Source organism: Dromiciops gliroides, chromosome 2, assembly GCF_019393635.1.
Source record: "Dromiciops gliroides isolate mDroGli1 chromosome 2, mDroGli1.pri, whole genome shotgun sequence".
Taxonomy (NCBI): Eukaryota; Metazoa; Chordata; class Mammalia; order Microbiotheria; family Microbiotheriidae; genus Dromiciops; species Dromiciops gliroides.
Genome location: NC_057862.1, coordinates 698,584,108 through 698,599,515, shown reverse-complemented (window position 1 = coordinate 698,599,515; position 15,408 = coordinate 698,584,108). Strand labels below are relative to the sequence as shown.

General features: G+C 51.8%; 1 protein-coding gene across 4 annotated transcripts in view; it reads left to right on the top strand.

The window, feature by feature from the left end:
- Positions 1-274: 274 nt before the first annotated feature.
- Positions 275-15,408, top strand: part of LDAH (lipid droplet associated hydrolase) — a 69,248-nt gene continuing 54,114 nt past the window's right edge. The window contains exons 1-3 of one of the 4 annotated variants that reach the window (XM_043988948.1): positions 275-343; positions 11,320-11,476; positions 14,345-14,491. In XM_043988948.1, the coding sequence (XP_043844883.1) occupies positions 11,323-11,476; positions 14,345-14,491 (301 nt within the window). In that variant the 5' untranslated portion in view covers positions 275-343; positions 11,320-11,322. Of the gene's footprint in view, positions 470-1,879; positions 2,018-2,772; positions 2,872-11,319; positions 11,477-14,344; positions 14,492-15,408 lie in introns of those variants that run through there. The other 3 variants (XM_043988950.1, XM_043988947.1, XM_043988949.1) reach the window with 3 other exon arrangements.

Here is a 15,408-nt window from a genome sequence, read left to right as displayed (position 1 = left end):
GTAGGCGCTCAATTGGTGCAGGCTGGGAGTTGAATAACGGGCAAGTTCCTCCGACAGAGAGAGCGAGCAGTGCCCGGCGCCGGTTGTGAGAGGCGCATGCGCACCGGCCGCCGAGAGGACCGACCTCTCGCCCTTCGGCCCCGGCTCCGCCGCCTTCGGGAAGATTCCCCGCCCCGCCCCCTCCCAAGGCTCCTCCCCTGGCTCTTCTCCGCCCCGCCCGCGGCGACGTCGCCGAGCGCGCTGGGCGTGCTGACGTCATAGTGGGCGGGGCCCGCGACTGCGCCGGGAGCGCTCGTGGCGGGGGCGGGAATCGCTGCCGGCGGCGGAGCGGGCGGTGTCCCAGGTGAGGAGCCCGAGCCTGGTGCGGAGAGGGGCAGGGGGGATCCCGGCTCCTAGGACGCTGCTGCACGGATTAAGCGCCTACTGTGTACGCGGCAGGCCGAACCCCGGGACAGGGGCACCGAGAAAGGTGCTCCCTCGTGCACGTGACCTCCCGCAGCCAGCACTTATTAGGCGCCGGCTGTGTGCTGGGCCGCGATCCCCAGAGAACCCTCCAAGTGGGAGCCCCGACCTGGGCACACCCAGTGCCCCGGGAGGACCGCCGGGAGGGGAGGGGAGGCCTCCATGAAGCACCCCCCCTCGGGGACCTGGAGGGGGCCGTCCTGGAGGGGCCTGGGTCCCATGATGGGGGGATCTTCCCCTGTCCCCCTCCCCCTATAGAGGGGCTGCTTCCCCTTTCCTGGCCAAGGACCAAGGGGCCAGAGCCGCCCCTCCTGCCACCAGCTCCACTGTACCCCGAAGCAAGGGCGCTCAGCAGAGAGCACTTATCTAGTGCCTACTGCATGCGCACCCGGGTACAGAGCAGGGGGCGGGGGCATGGCCCTGGTCTGCCCAGTCCCAGCCACAGGAAACTTTGCCCCCGCGCACTCCCTGCCCCTTCTCCCCTTAGAGTATGGGGGGGGGCAGCCTTTGCCTCTCTGGGCCTCTCAGACTGGTGTCGGTGTCCGGCTAAGGGCCTGACTGGTCATTGTTGACTGGCTGGCTGACTGGTGGACAGATGGAGGGATAGACAGCCAGATGGACTGCCAGGGGCTGAGTGTGGAGCCCATAACCTGAAGTACCAGCCTGAGAGGGGCAAAGATTTTGTGCCTGGTGGTGGGTTCCAGGAACTTATGCAGTGCCTGCAGTATGACTGGGTGCTTAATAAGTGCTTGCTGGTGGATTGTGTGTGTATGGGGGGGGGGGGTGGAAGCACATAGTCATTTCCTTTGCAAACAGTTGCCTCCACCATCAGACTTACTCTTTCTGTGCCCCCTAGGGCTGGGAGAGGAATGGGGGCCCCCTCAGTGCACAAAAGACATCTGCACACACTCACTTCCCTGTCCTGTATTTCAGATCACTGACCCCCCCCCCTTTTAAGCCTACTTCAGAGGCAGGGGAGGCCCTTCTTACCTCCCTCTCCTGAACCCTGAAACTGCCATCTTCCCCAGCACCCCGCTTCTCCCTGACTCCTCATCCACTGGCGGCTTCCCTTTGGCCATCATTCTAGTGCCTTCACCCAGGCTTCTCCCCCCACCCTCACCAGCAGTCATACCCCCCTACCTCCTCTGGTTGGAATATCCCTTCAAGTTCGGCTGAAGCCGGACCCCTCTCAGCCCCCTCCCCTCCCGAATCCTTGGCCCACACTTTGTATTTAACTCGAGGCTTCCCTTCTGCCAGTCCATTGTAGCCTTCTTGAGGGAGGGGAGCGTTTTATCTTTGTCTTTGGGGGGGGGATCATTAAGTGCCCGCAGTGTGCCACTCACTGTGCCCAGAGCCTTACAAATGGTTTCTCACAACCTCTGTGGGAGGTGGGGGAGGTTATGATCCCCAGACAAGACCCATGCAGAGGGTATTCCTCAAAATCCCTTCTCACCAAAAAAGTCAAGTTCTACTTTGGAGCAGCTGGATAACAAAAATTGGTTTGAGGAAGGACTTTAGGCTCTGGAAGGACTCTATCTACACTGGCTCCTCTAAGGTAAGTGCTCTGGGTATTATCATCTCCATTTTATCAGGGGGGAAACTGAGGCTGGGAGTGGTGATCTGCCTAGGGCCACCCCTCTGGCTGGGAGCATTGTGAGATTGTTTATTTTGGACCTTTGGTGTCATTTCCATGAGGAAATTGGGTCTTGACCCCACTCCCTCCGGCCAGATCCAGGGCTGGGGGGGAGGGGGGGTCTTGGCCTTTTCCTTGGCCAGCCTTAGCCTGGCACAGAATGTCTTCTTGTTATAGGAATGAAAAGGCATTTATTGAGTTTGCTCTAAGGCCCTGCCCTCAGGGACCTTTCCTTCTATAGGGAAAAACAAACCCTGGTGGGGGGGTGCACTTTGGCCTGGCTTTACACAGAACCCCCATTCAGGGGCTGTAGCCCCCAGGCCTCCCCAGGGTTCCTGGCTTTAGCACTGCCTGGAAAGCTGTCAGGAGGCCGCAGCCTGCTGGGAGGTGGGTGGCGCCTGACGCAGTGCCTGGGAGGAGGTGACTTGGGGCCACAGTGTTGGCAGAGGGTGAGGCCTCCCCTAGGAAGGCCCCAGGTGTCCCTGCCTCCCCACAGGCCTCCACTGTCATCCTACCCAGTTGCTCCCTGGAGGGGAGGGGCTTTTAGATGGGGCCACTTCCCTTGCTCCAAGCCCCTTTCCCCAGCCCTGGTGCTGCTAGCACAGGCGCTGCCCACAGCGGGCATCGTCTTGGGAGGCCCTGGGGAGGGGGAGGGGAGAGGAAGGGAGGCGGAGTCCACCCCTTTTAAAGGCTGCTCTCCTGGGACAGAAGGGAGGCAGGCACTGAGGGTGCCGAGAACAGCAGCGTCTTGGTGATCTGCATCTCTCAGTGAGGGGGTATGTGTGAGGGGGGCTTATATGGGGTGGGTGGGCATGTGGTGTGTCCACTGGGTGTCTGTGCACTCACATGCATGTCCTGCCGTGGTTGCAGAAATGCGCATGGAACCGGGCTGGGCATCCCTGGGCAGAGGCTGGTGGCTGTGAGGCCAAGGGGGCTGCGGGCACCCAGTTGGCTCAGATGAGATCATGTTTGTAAAGGTGCCCCACCCTGGCCCTGGCACACGGTGGGCCCTGGCACACAGTGGGCTCTATCCCATGTTTATTCCCTTCGCTGACCAGCTGGGGACCTAACCCTAAATGCTCTTTTTTTAACCACCCCCCAGTCATTTGAATGATGACTGTTTATGGTATGAGATCTGGTGCTTGTGGGTCCCCTTTCTTCCCCCTTTTCCTTCGTATTTTTACCCTTGAGAGTGAGTCGCTGTATGAATTGTGCTCTTGTTTTGTCTAGCTCTGTGAAACATCCTGTCATTTTTATTATGTTGGATCGACCCACCTATGAGCAATTACTGTTTCTCCCTTAGATTCATCTTTCTCGTACTCAGAACCGTCTTTATTTCTGCAGAGAGTTTTCTGGAAAGACTTCTATAGCATCGAGGTGAATCTTAGGATACCCACTCTTCAGTATGTTATAGCTTCTGCAGGGATTTTGAATGTAATTTCCCATTCTGGCCCTTCTCTCTGGGTTTTGTTGGTCCTAGGGAGGCACACTGATGATTTGTGTCGATTCATCTCCTCCTGAGACTTTGCTATTTAGTGAATTGTTTGAAATAATATTTTAGTTGGCTTCCAAGAGCTAGGGCACCATATCCCTGCTACAAGGAGTCATTTTGTTTCCTCTGCCTGGTTCGTTCCCTCAATTTCTTTTTCTTGTCTTATTGCTGAGCCAGCATTATTCCTAGTGGGGATGGGGACGATGGAAAGGCCTCTAACTTTTCTCTGTGTATCATGTGCTCGTGGGTCTGGAGAAGTAAAACAGACAATCAGTTGCATTATGTGGCCTGGTCGGCCCAGTCCAGCCTCTGCCTTGGGGCATTCATTCCCACCCTTTGCTGCCTTTGCTCCTACACAGGGGGTGCTGAGGGATCCTCTACAAAGTGGTGTTACACCCCCTGTCCCCTCCCCTGGGCCCTCACTGCCGCTGCCCGGCTCAGACCCCCATCCCACCGCTCCCCCACCACCGGTCTCACCTGATGCCCCAGAGATCCCGGCCTGGCCCCTCCCACAGGTGGCCCCTCTGTCATCCTCTCTCCTTCGCTTGCCATCAGACACCAGAAGGGACGTCCAGGAGACATCTAGAATGTAACAGAACTCGTGATCTTTCCCCTCAACCCCCCCCTCTCATCCTCCCCCTCCTTCTGGCCCCCAACCCCAGGAGGTGCCCTGGGCTGCTCACCATCTCCCACTCCCCCCACATCTAAGCTGTTTCAAGGACCTGTGATTTCACCTTTGCAGCATCTCCCCAATCTGCCCCCTCCCTCCCCAAGGCTCCCACCTTGCACCTGCACTCCCTGCGGGGAGCCAGGGGGAAAGGAAGGGGTCTACCTACCTCTGGTCTGTCCCCACTCCAGTCACTAACGGGAGCTTTTTCCCCCTCTCTCCCCACCCATCCCCCTACTCAGTCCCCTTCAGTGGCTCTGTTTGGCATTCCAGGCCTTCAGAAGCCCACCCTCTCCCCCCTTGCCAGCCTCCTTACACTTTACTCCCCAGCATGCTCTGCCTTCCACCGCAGACCCACCTTCTCTCTGCTCGTCCCCCTGCCTGGCCTTGCTCTCGCTCCTCATGTCTGTCTCCTGACTTTGGCTTCCTGTAAGTGCCAACTCCAGTCCGACCTTGTCCAGGAAGGCGCCTCTTCGCTCCAGGGCCTTCTTCCTTCTCCTGTGTAGAGCTTGTTCACAGACAGATGTTTGCGTGTTGTCTCCCCCCATTGTGAGCTCCAGCCCTTCCCTTAAGATGGTAAGTGCTGACTATCTCTCAAAGGACGATATTAAGGTAAGGTCCATCTATTCTTAGGATGTCTGGGATTTTGTCAGTATGTGCCTAGCCTCACTGGATTCCTTAATAGACGTAGAAGTGGCCTAGAAGCGTGCCACTTTAGCGGTGGTCAGGTGGCACTGTCTGCCAGGGGCAAGGGGAGCATGCCTTCCTTCACTCCTCAGTGCTCTAAGCAGGATACTGGGCTTTGCCCCGGCTCCTCATGTGTCTTGTGCCCTGAGCCAGGCCCCTCACTCCGCTCGGGGAGACACAGATGAGAGCCTGCCCTTCCTGGCCCTCCAGAAGCCTACGAGCGACCATCAGGATGCAGGCTCCGAAGCCGGCATTGCCCCTCCAGCAAACCTTTCTGTGAGCGGGCAGAGGCCCTTGTGAGAGAAAGGAGAGATAGGTTAAAAAAGAACTTGGTTGAGCACACCCAACCTTGGACGCGCTGAACTTTACATCGTTTCCTTTCTTGGTGTTTAAAACAAACCACTGCAGACCTGACTCAGAAACATTTGGGCTCGGGCTCTAACACTCTCTGCCGCTGCCTCTGTGTCCACCTCAGGAGGCCGCAGACGTCCTTCCTTGTCCTTCGTTGTCCTTGGTCACTTGAGTTAGCAGCAGCTCAGCGCCCAGCCAGAATGGCAACTTTCTCGGTTTTTCCATTACTATAACCCTTCTTCCTGTTTCCTGCCCTCCCTTGTAACAGATAACTAGAATCAAGCAAAACCAGTCTGCACATTAGCCACGGTCTACCGTGACCCTCCAGGCCACTGCTGTTCTGCCAAGGAGTGGGCAGTCAGTGTCTTCCTTAGGGTTAGGATGTTCTCTGGAAGTCATGATTGGTCATTGTGTAAATTGCTCCTCTGGTTCTGCTCATTGTGTGCACCCCAGTTCTTAGAAGTCTTCTCAGCTCTCTTAGAATCCACCTCTTTCCACATTTTTATGGTGTGGCGATACCCTGTCTCAGTCACATATCCTAATTTTTGTTCAGCTGTTCTAATTTGATGGCCACATTTCCGCCTAGTTCTGTAACAAAAAGTGCTACAAAGATATTTTTGTACATGTGGGCATTTTGCCAGTGTTTCTGACCTCTGGGTTATCCTAGGAGGGGTGACAGGGTGCCCCTGAGGCATGTACAGGCTAGTAACTTCCTGGGCAGACTTCCAAAGTGTTTTCCAGTTCATACCTCTGCCCACAGTTAGTCTGTGAGCCTGTCTGTCCTCCCAAGGCTCCTGCAACTGTTGTCATTTTCCTCTCGTCATTCTTGCCAATCTCATGAGTATGAGATAGGAGCTCAGAGTTGTTGTCGTGTGTGTATCTCTAATAATCTTTTATTGTTATCGTCTGGGATGCTTATTGGTGACTCGCATTTCTTCATTTGAGAACTGCCCATTAATATCCTCTTAGCACTCTCAGCCTATTGGAGAATGATTCTCATTCATATATATTTATGTCAGTTATTTGTGAATCTCGAATCCTTTACCAGGGACGTTTTTTATGAAGATCTTTGAAGGAATTCTGTCTTTCTAAATCTTGCTGCACTTATTTTCCTTGTATGGATGCTTTTCAATTTTCTGTTAGCCGAATTACTCATTTTATCTTCTTTGACCATCTCCATTCCTCGTTGAGACAAGCCCCATCTAGCCACAGGTGTGCAAGGCATCTCTTTGTCCTCTCATTTTTTGGGGGGGCGGGGAGTAATCTTTCCTTTTAGCTCACATATCTATTGGGAGATAGTTGTTGTGTGTGTGGCATAAGATAGTAGAATAACCCTCTTGCTAGATAGTTGTGGAAGCCCATTTTCTGCCAGACTGAGTTCTAGTTTTCCCTGGAGCTTTTGTTCAATAGGGGAGTCTACCTCAGTACTTGGTGTCCTTGGGTTTAGGGAGACGAGGGAGTTTGCCTCAGTGGGTGAGGCAGCTCTCTTCTCTAGACCCCCCTCCAGAGCTTCTTATCCTTTTCAGCCTTCTTCTCTATTCACCCCCCTTTGTTAGTGTTGGTTTTGCTTACCCATCCCTGCCTTACTGCCCTCTCCTCTCCTTATTCTCCTCTATGCTCTTCCCCCTTTCTCCTCCTTCCCTTCTGTTTCCTGTTGAGTAAAACGTATTTCTGCGTGTGTGTGTGTGTGTATGTGTGTGTGTGTGTGTCCTCCTTCGACCAGTGAAGATGAGAGGGAGGTTCAAATATAACCTGCTTCCCCCTAACTCTTCCTCCTTGTTTCTATAGTCTTCTAGTTAGTCACTCCTATTATTTGGTATTATTTGATATATATTTCTCACAGGGTATTCCTTTTCTTTCTTCTTTTGTTAGCATTCTATCCAAACATTAAAAAACCACTTGCAGGCCCTCTCTCTATCTTACAGCTCTTAGGGGATGCATGTATCATCTCCCCATAGGAAAGTGTAAACTCTTCATCTTTTTAACTTACTTCCTTATAATGACTTGTTGCTATTTACCTTTTTTGTTTCTCTCGTCATCCCTTTTTTTAAACTTAAACATTTCTCTGCTCCCTTTATTGGGTTTTTTGGAAATCCTCCATTTCCCCTGCTACAGGGTTATACTCAGTTTTGCTGGCTAAACAAAACGCTTCTGAATGTTTGCTTTCTGCAATGTCCTATTTCAGCGCTGCTGCTCCTTGATAGTGGTGGCTGCTAAATACTGCGGGATTCCGCCTGAAGCTGGGTCCTTCTTCCTGGCTGCTGGAGGTGTTTCCCTTTGGCCAGGAAGCTCAGGATTTGGGCTGTGGTGTGCTTGGGGGCTTCTCCCACGAGTCGGCATCCCCACGCTGCCTTCGGTTTCTAGGAAGTCTGGACCGTTTCTTTTCTCGTTGCTTGAGAGATGCTGTCTAGGCTTTCATTTTCATTTTTTTGGTCCAGGTTTTCAGATAGCCAGCTGGACAGCTCTGCAGGTTCAGAGTCACAGAACTGCACCCCCACCCGCCAGGTGGTCTGGGACTTCTGCCCCAGGCTCAGAGCCACCGGCTGGCGCATCTCCCTATTCCCTGCACAGTCAGGCTTTGCCGTGCTGGGCCTGGGGCTCCTTCTTGCATGGGGAGGTCGTTGTTCTGTTCCTGCACACGTATGTAGCAGTTTTTGACTAGACTCCATTGCCAGGGTTCATAGACCTCACTCCTAGCCTGAGCTAGGCTGGAAAAATGACTCACTGAGGCAAAAGATGGCCTAGTTTGCCTATGCAAAACAATCAACAACAGAGAGAAGGCAGAGGTTTTCAACTCTGACCTCGTCTCTATGATCTCTGCCAAGGAGAGTGACCTTTACACAGGAAATAACAGAACAAAAATGTCTTAATAGGGACTTGATGCCCAGGGTAGATAAGGAGAACTTGGCTTACCTTGACGAACTCAAGGCTCCTGATCCAGACGGCAGATGTTGGCAGATAGCACGGCTGAGTCCCTGTCGGTGAGGAAATGGAGAGAGGAACCACAGGATAGAAGGAGGGTAAATGTCCCGATTTAGAAAATGACAAGAGAACAACAGTTTTCCAGATGTATTTTAGTAAGGTTAAATTTGATTCTGGAAAGTTCTAAAATAGAAGCTTAAAGAGAATGGGGAATGAGAGTTAGAAAAGAAAAAAGGGATTACAGAGTCATCGTGACTTCATCGACCACAGGATTAATAAACCAGTGCATTCTGGGAGAGGAGAGTTGGCTTCACTTGGATGCTTGTGTCCTCAGTGCCTTGTATGCATGGTACTGTGTCGGGACAGTGCTCAGTGAACGCTTGCTGGTTGACTGATCAGTAAATGAGAAGAATCTAGTTTATGGAGATCTGGTGAAGAACTTGATAGTGTCTCAGAGAATTCTTGTAGAGACGTGGAGCCGCTGATCATACGATTAGACAAAGTCGAGACCGAGTTGCTGTTGATTGCTCGTGCCAGTGTGACAGCAGGTCTCCAGTGCAGCACATCCGGACTCTTTTGTCCATCATCCACGATAGATGAAAAAACAACCCTAACAGCCGTGACAGCTGGTCCCACCTTGTAGAGGAAGCCTTTCCCGGCCCCTCTTCAGCCCTACACCTGCCCTCTGCTGATGAACGGTCTACTTGCCGTGCACATAGTTGGTTGCATGTTGTCTCCCCATTAGATTGTGAGCCCCTCATGACCAGCCCATAGACAGAAGGAATCCTCGCCTAACCAGCCTGAGAAGTAGAAGTGGCTCTCTGTCCTCATCTGGAGGACTGGGGTCAGTTCTGGGACCCATTGTTTAAGACGGACACTATTACGCTGGAGAGTCTAGAAGGGAGTCACCAGGGTGATAAGAGGCTTTGGGTTCATTGTTGGGAGGACCACTCGGAGGGACTGTGAGCGTTTCGCCTAGAAAAGAGAAGATTCAGGGAGGTGTGATGGCTGCCTTCAGGCACTGTGGAGGAGTGATTAACTCAATACATTCGATTCAATGAGCATTTATTAAGCACCTACTATGTGCCAGGCACTGGCTGTGCTAAGGATATTTTGTTGTTCAGTTGTTTTCAGTCCTATCTGACTCTTTGTGACCTGATTTAGGATCTTCTTGGCAAAGAGATTGGTGTGGTTGGCCATTTCCTTCTGCAGCTCATTTTGCCGATGAGAAAACTGAGGCAAACAGGGTGAAGTGACTTGCCCAGGGTCACACACCTACTTAGTGTCTGCCATGTTCTCATTTCATTTATAAAAACAGTCTTTAATTTTTAAAAATTCTCGCTTCATCTCTTCCAGAAATTCTAGTTGAATCTGTATCCAAGCCTTGCTTTTCTTGGAGGTTTTGCCTGAAGATGTTTTGGAGTCATTCTCTTCTTGTGACTTTGTGTCTTCAGCATCCTTTTCGCCATCATAGCTTTTTTTTGTGGTGGGACTCTTTTTTTGGCTTGCTCATTTTTCCAGGCATTTTCTGAGTTTACCATAGGGGCGGGCTTTTCTGGCTGCATCCCTCAGTTGTGCCCTCTCCAGTGATCACTTCTTACAGCACAGGAAGGTGCGGTTATGGTTGCCTGACATGCTGAGCCATCTCTGTGCCCAGGTCTTTGCCCCCGAAGCCATGGGGCCCCTCTTCCTGTCTTCAGCCTCCTTGGTCCTGAGATCCACAGTCATGAGGGACGGGCACTTTAGACAGTTCTCTGCGACGGTTTGGCCAGTGCTCAGCTGCACCCACACCATAGGAGTGGGCGTGGTTTTCTCTCTCCCTCCCACTTGGGCTGTTTCCACACTTTGTCATCTTTGTTGAGCGTGAGGTGAAGCCCCATAGCTTGGTTGGTTGGGTCTTTTTGGTTTTGTTTGAGGGGGGAGTATATTTCTCTTCTTGTTAAATGGGAGTCTTGTGAAGATCAAATGAGATAATGGATGTGTAAAGCAGTTTGCAGACCTTAAGAACTCCATAAATGTCATGACTAGCATTCCTTAAATATTGACCATCAAAAGCGGGGAATAGACGGCAGAGATGATGTCAGTGTGGACAGCCATGATTTCTTCCAGGAGTTCCACCAGTGTACATTAATTGTGTACTGAGGGAGCCGCAGCGTCTCACACGGCCAAAGACAACACTGGGTCAAAGGTATTTGTGGTGGTAAAACTTGATGAAGAACGATGAGGGGCAGTTGTGAGTAGAACAGTCTCATATGGATCAAGCTCTGAACATTGATGAACCACCTACTGTGCGCCGGCTGCTAGTGGGTGAGACAACAGCAAATGGATGTACAGGATTAATCAGTAATAATTCATACGGGGAAGGAGCTCCAATTCAGAGGTGCTGGGGAAGGTTTAAAAGAGCTTATCAGAACATCAAGCAACAACATCAGCCAAAGGAGAGTTAAAAAAGAAAAGAAAAGAATGAAAGAAGCACTTGTTAGTGTTGGCTGAGTGCTGGGCACACTAATACAGCCAAGTGAGGCCACCTCTGCCCTCAAAGGCTCCACCTAGGGCCAGAGTTGGAAGCCTTTGCACTTGACTGCAGTGGGGTGGTGGGGTAACACCTGTGCCTCAGGGTGACTGGCGCAGCTGCTGAGGGGAGGAGGGAGAGAACAAGATTAAAATCACAGACTTTCGGGTTAAAGGGAGGGATGGCAGCGGACGGTCCAGATGCCCATTGGTGTCCTCAGCACTTCACCGGAGGACTGGGAGCAGTGTCACAGCCCGTGCTGGGGGAGGGCAGCTGGGTCTAGGGCCCTCTGTGCTCTGTCTCTGCAGGGAGGCTGAGCATGGTGGTCCGGGACCTTTGCACTGGGGAAGGGAATGAAGGTACCTTCTCACTTGCTCCTTTTCCTTCCGTTCTTCCTCCCGCCGTTGGGATGCTCTGGTGTTGTCCTGTTCTTAGCTTGGGTGCCCGGGTTCTCGGGGAGCTCGGTAGAGCAGGGCCCCCCCCAAGCACTTTCTCTTCCCTCGAGCCAGTGTCTGCCTGAGCCATTCAGACTTATCTCGGAGTCCGGCTCGTTCTCCTTGAGTGACCTTTTTGTTCTTGCTTTTCCTCATTAGGAAATGGACGTGCAGGCAAATGAAGACGTCCCATTGCATGACGAGTTTCTGGTCTGTGGCGAAGTTGTGACCCACGTGCTGAAATGTGGGCCTTGGTCGGACCTCTTCAACACTGAGGATCACAGCAGCCCGAAGCTGCTGGTCCTCGTCGTTACAGGTGAGTGGCCCAGGAAGGTAGTGCCACACATGCAAAAGGACCGGCTTTGTCCCCGGACCCACTCTTCAATTAGATGGCTTTTGCCTGCTTCTGCAGCTACACGGCATTAAGGATCGAGGGCGTCAGGAGGCATAAAAAGTGCTCAGTAGTACCCGACAGCAGGGCTGCCTCCCCTGTTTTCAGTCTCCAAAGGAGGGTTTTGTGGAGCTTTTAAACTGGAATGATTATTGAAATTGGGTTTTCATGTGGTCTTGGGTCAGAAGTAAACCGAGGTGACCGATCACAAGTTCTGAATTGTCACATGTCCATTTAGAGGCTGGAAAGTTTCTTTGTAGATGCAGAACATACATCAGTCCCTCAGTCGTGATGACGGTTTAAAGTTGTTCTAAAACGAACTTAAAACTTTTTAATGTTTATTGTTACCTTGGGTTTTCCATCACTCTCATTTTTCATTTTTCAGAAAGCCATTTCTTTAAATAAAAACTGAAAAGGGACCTGGGGGTGCAGCACACCACACTCATATCCCCCCACCTCTCCAGGGGAAGAAGGGAGGGGCATTTCCTCCTCTTTTGGGGGGGGCAAGCTTGGTCATTAGAATTGTGTAATGTTCAGTTTATTCCTTGTTCTTTCCATTTACACGGTTGGAGTCAGTTAGTCAGTAAACCTTTATTAAGCCTCTGCCATGTCCCAGGCTTTTAATGAGGGGGAAGCAGCACATCAGAGTGGGGTAGCCTGAGAGTGGGGGGAAGGGGTCAGTATCTGAAGGTAGCACTGCTGGGGAGGAGGGCAGCCTCGGGGTCCAGCCAGGGACCCTCTAGTCAGAGGGGAGGGGCACAGGGCAGAGGCAGCTCCATGAGCCCCAGAGGTGGGAACATCTGGAGAGTGACAAGAAGTCCCATGAGAGAGAATGTCCAAGACTTCGTTATTGAGGGCATGATCTGCCCAAAAAGACGGGAAGAATAACCCAGGGCTTGTCCAATCCATGAGCCCCAACTGCTGCGGGACTCCCGGCTGATCGAAGTTAGGTTCAGAGCCATCGCTCATCCATGCCACGTGCCAGTCAGTACCAGCTGGAGACGCGTCCCATGTAGAAGAGATCACATCATCCTATGACGAGAAGGGACAAGACGATGCCTCACCTCCTACACAGGGCTCCAAGAGCAGTCGTGGCCAGGGCATAGAGGCCGTCACAGAAGATAGAACGGAGACTGGCGATTCCTTAAAGGTTCTTTCTGCATGGTTGGTGACGTTGGACTTGAAAAGGGAATGGTTACCTTGGGGAAAGTCTTGGCAGCAGTTTCTCTGATAATGGTCTCCTATCCAGCACACATAAGGAAGTGATTCAAATGGATAAGAACAAGAACCATTCCCGGTAGATAAATGGTCAAAGGAAGAAATCCAGGCTATTGAACCGCCAGGTGAATCAATGCTCCAAATGGCTAATCCTAGAAGAAATGCACATTCAAGCAACCGAGGTTCCACCTTCCAACTGAAAGATCCACAAAGACGAGGAGAGGAGAACAGCAGTTGTTAGAGAGGCTGTGGGAGGATGCGTATTCTAATGCACTTGGGTTTTTTGTTTGTTTGTTTGGGGGTTTGGGGGGGGGGGTTGCAGGGCAATGAGGGTTAAGTGACTCGCCCAGGGTCACACATCTAGTACCTGTCAAGTGTCTGAGGCTGGATTTGAACTCAGGTCCTCCTGAATCCAGGGCCAGTGATTTATCTACTGTGCCACCTAGCTGCCCCCAATGCACTTGTTTTTAAAAATATTTTTATTTAAAGTTTTGAGTTTCAAATTGTATCCCTCCTTCCCTCCCTCCCCTTCCCCTTCCCCCTCCCTAAGTTGATAAGCAGATATGGGTTATACATGCACAATTATCTAAAACATTTCCATATTAGTTATTTTTTATGAGAAGATTCAAATTAAAAAAAAGAAAGGAAGTAAAAAATAGCAAGTTGCAGTCTGTGTTCAATATCGGTTCTTTTGTTAGAGGCGGACAGTATATTTCAGTAGTCCTTTGGGACTGTCTTGGATCATTGTATTGTTGAGAATAGTTAAGTCTTTCACAATTCTTCATCAAACAATATTGTTGAGGCACTAGGTGGTGCAGTGGATAAAGCACCCGCCCTGGATTCAGGAGGACCTGAGTTCAAATCCAGCCTCAGATACTTGGCACCTACTAGCTGTGTGACCCTGGGCAAGTCACTTAACCTTCATTGCCCTGAAAAAAAAAATAAAAACAGAAACAAACAAAAAGAAAGTGACATGTTTTCAAAAAATGAGAGCCGCACATAACGGATTCATGGTTCCAGCTGTCTTCTGTCTGTAAGGTGATGATTGTGCTTGATGTTTGTCAAATATAGAATAAGAAGAAAATGAAAGATAGGCAGGGGCCGCCGCAGAGGCTTTGTAGAGGAGGGGGTGGGGCGTGGCGCCTGGGTCTTTGGAGGCAGAGAGGAAGGGAGAAGGGCCGCCCAGGGCACTGGGCCTCTGTTTTCTCCAGATAAGAGGCAAGGTCTCCTGCTTGAGAGAAGACAAGGTTCAGAGCCATCATCACGGGAGCGATGCTTTAGGAAGGGGACAGTGAAGTCTCCGTTTGAAGTGGACCCGGCGGCATGAGCTGCTTGACTTCCTCAGGGGAAGGAGAGGGATCTTGAGTTTGGCAAATCCTTGCACAAAGTGTGTTGGGACCAGATGTCTCTTTTTCTCCTGCTATTTACTTGGGGTCTGCATTTTTAGGACCTAGCCCCCTGCTAAATTAGATCATTGCCACAGGGCGTTCAGTCACTCCTTCTGTCCCCTGCGTGGCTGCTGCCCCTGCCGGTGAATCCCCAGCAACATCAATGACTGGGTCGTTCTTTTTGCAGGTAATCCGGGGATTCCTGCCTTCTATGCGGAGTTTGTGAAGGCTTTATACCTTAGCCTGGAGAAGCGCTACCCGGTGTGGGTCATAAGCCATGCCGGCCATGTTTCTGTCCCCCATGGTGCCAAGGTGGACGAGGAGAGGCCGGAAGGTAAGAGGAATGTGCAGTGATTGGTGTTGTCAGTCATAAGTGATGAGCTCCTCTGAAGGCCCAGCCCGGTGCCTCATGAAGGAAGTCTCTTAGCAGGGCTTTGGGCCGGCTCTGTCCCCTTCCTCGGGACCGCCAGGCTCACTGGCACTTCAGGGCCCTTGCGAAGCTCTGCGGGGCTCATGCGGACGGTATTGGGAAAGGCCCTGTCCTTAGTGGAATGCAGCTGCATTTCCTAGGGCCCCGGGCTGGACTCGAAGGCTTTCGGTCACTGACCCCCTGAGTGACTGGGCAAGTTGTTCCTTTAAGGAAGATGAGCGTTTCTATTTATTAATCAGTGAATCCGTCAACACTTCTTGGGTACCTCCTATGTGTCGGGCCCTGGGTGAAGCAGTGAGGGCCTATGGCACAGCCACATAGTCCTGAATCCCAGCCAAGCTCACAGCCTCCCTGGGGAGGTGTGGAAGAGGGAGAGCAAGTTCAGGATGGACATGGTGGTCTGGTCTGTGAGAGAAATCGGGGGTTCTGTGCTTTAGCCACTGGGGGCCAGGAGGATGGAGTTCATGCCCAGAAAGATCGATGGGGGCATTTTGGGTGGTAACCAGATACTCTGGTGGGTGTGGATCTCATTAGGAATGAACAAATGAATGCATCATGAAAAAGCATTCCCGGGGCATCGAGGTGGCACAGCGGATAGAGCACCGGCCCTGGATTCAGGAAGACCTGAGTTCAAATCCGGCCTCAGACGCTTGACACTTACTAGCTGTGTGACCCTGGGCAAGTCACTTAACCCCAATTGCCCCGCAAACAAACAAACCAAAAAAAGCATTCCCTAAGTGCTAAGCTCCCGGAATACAAATGCAGAGGCCACATGTGTTCGCCAGGACTCCCATTCTCATAGGAGAGACCACATAGGAGAT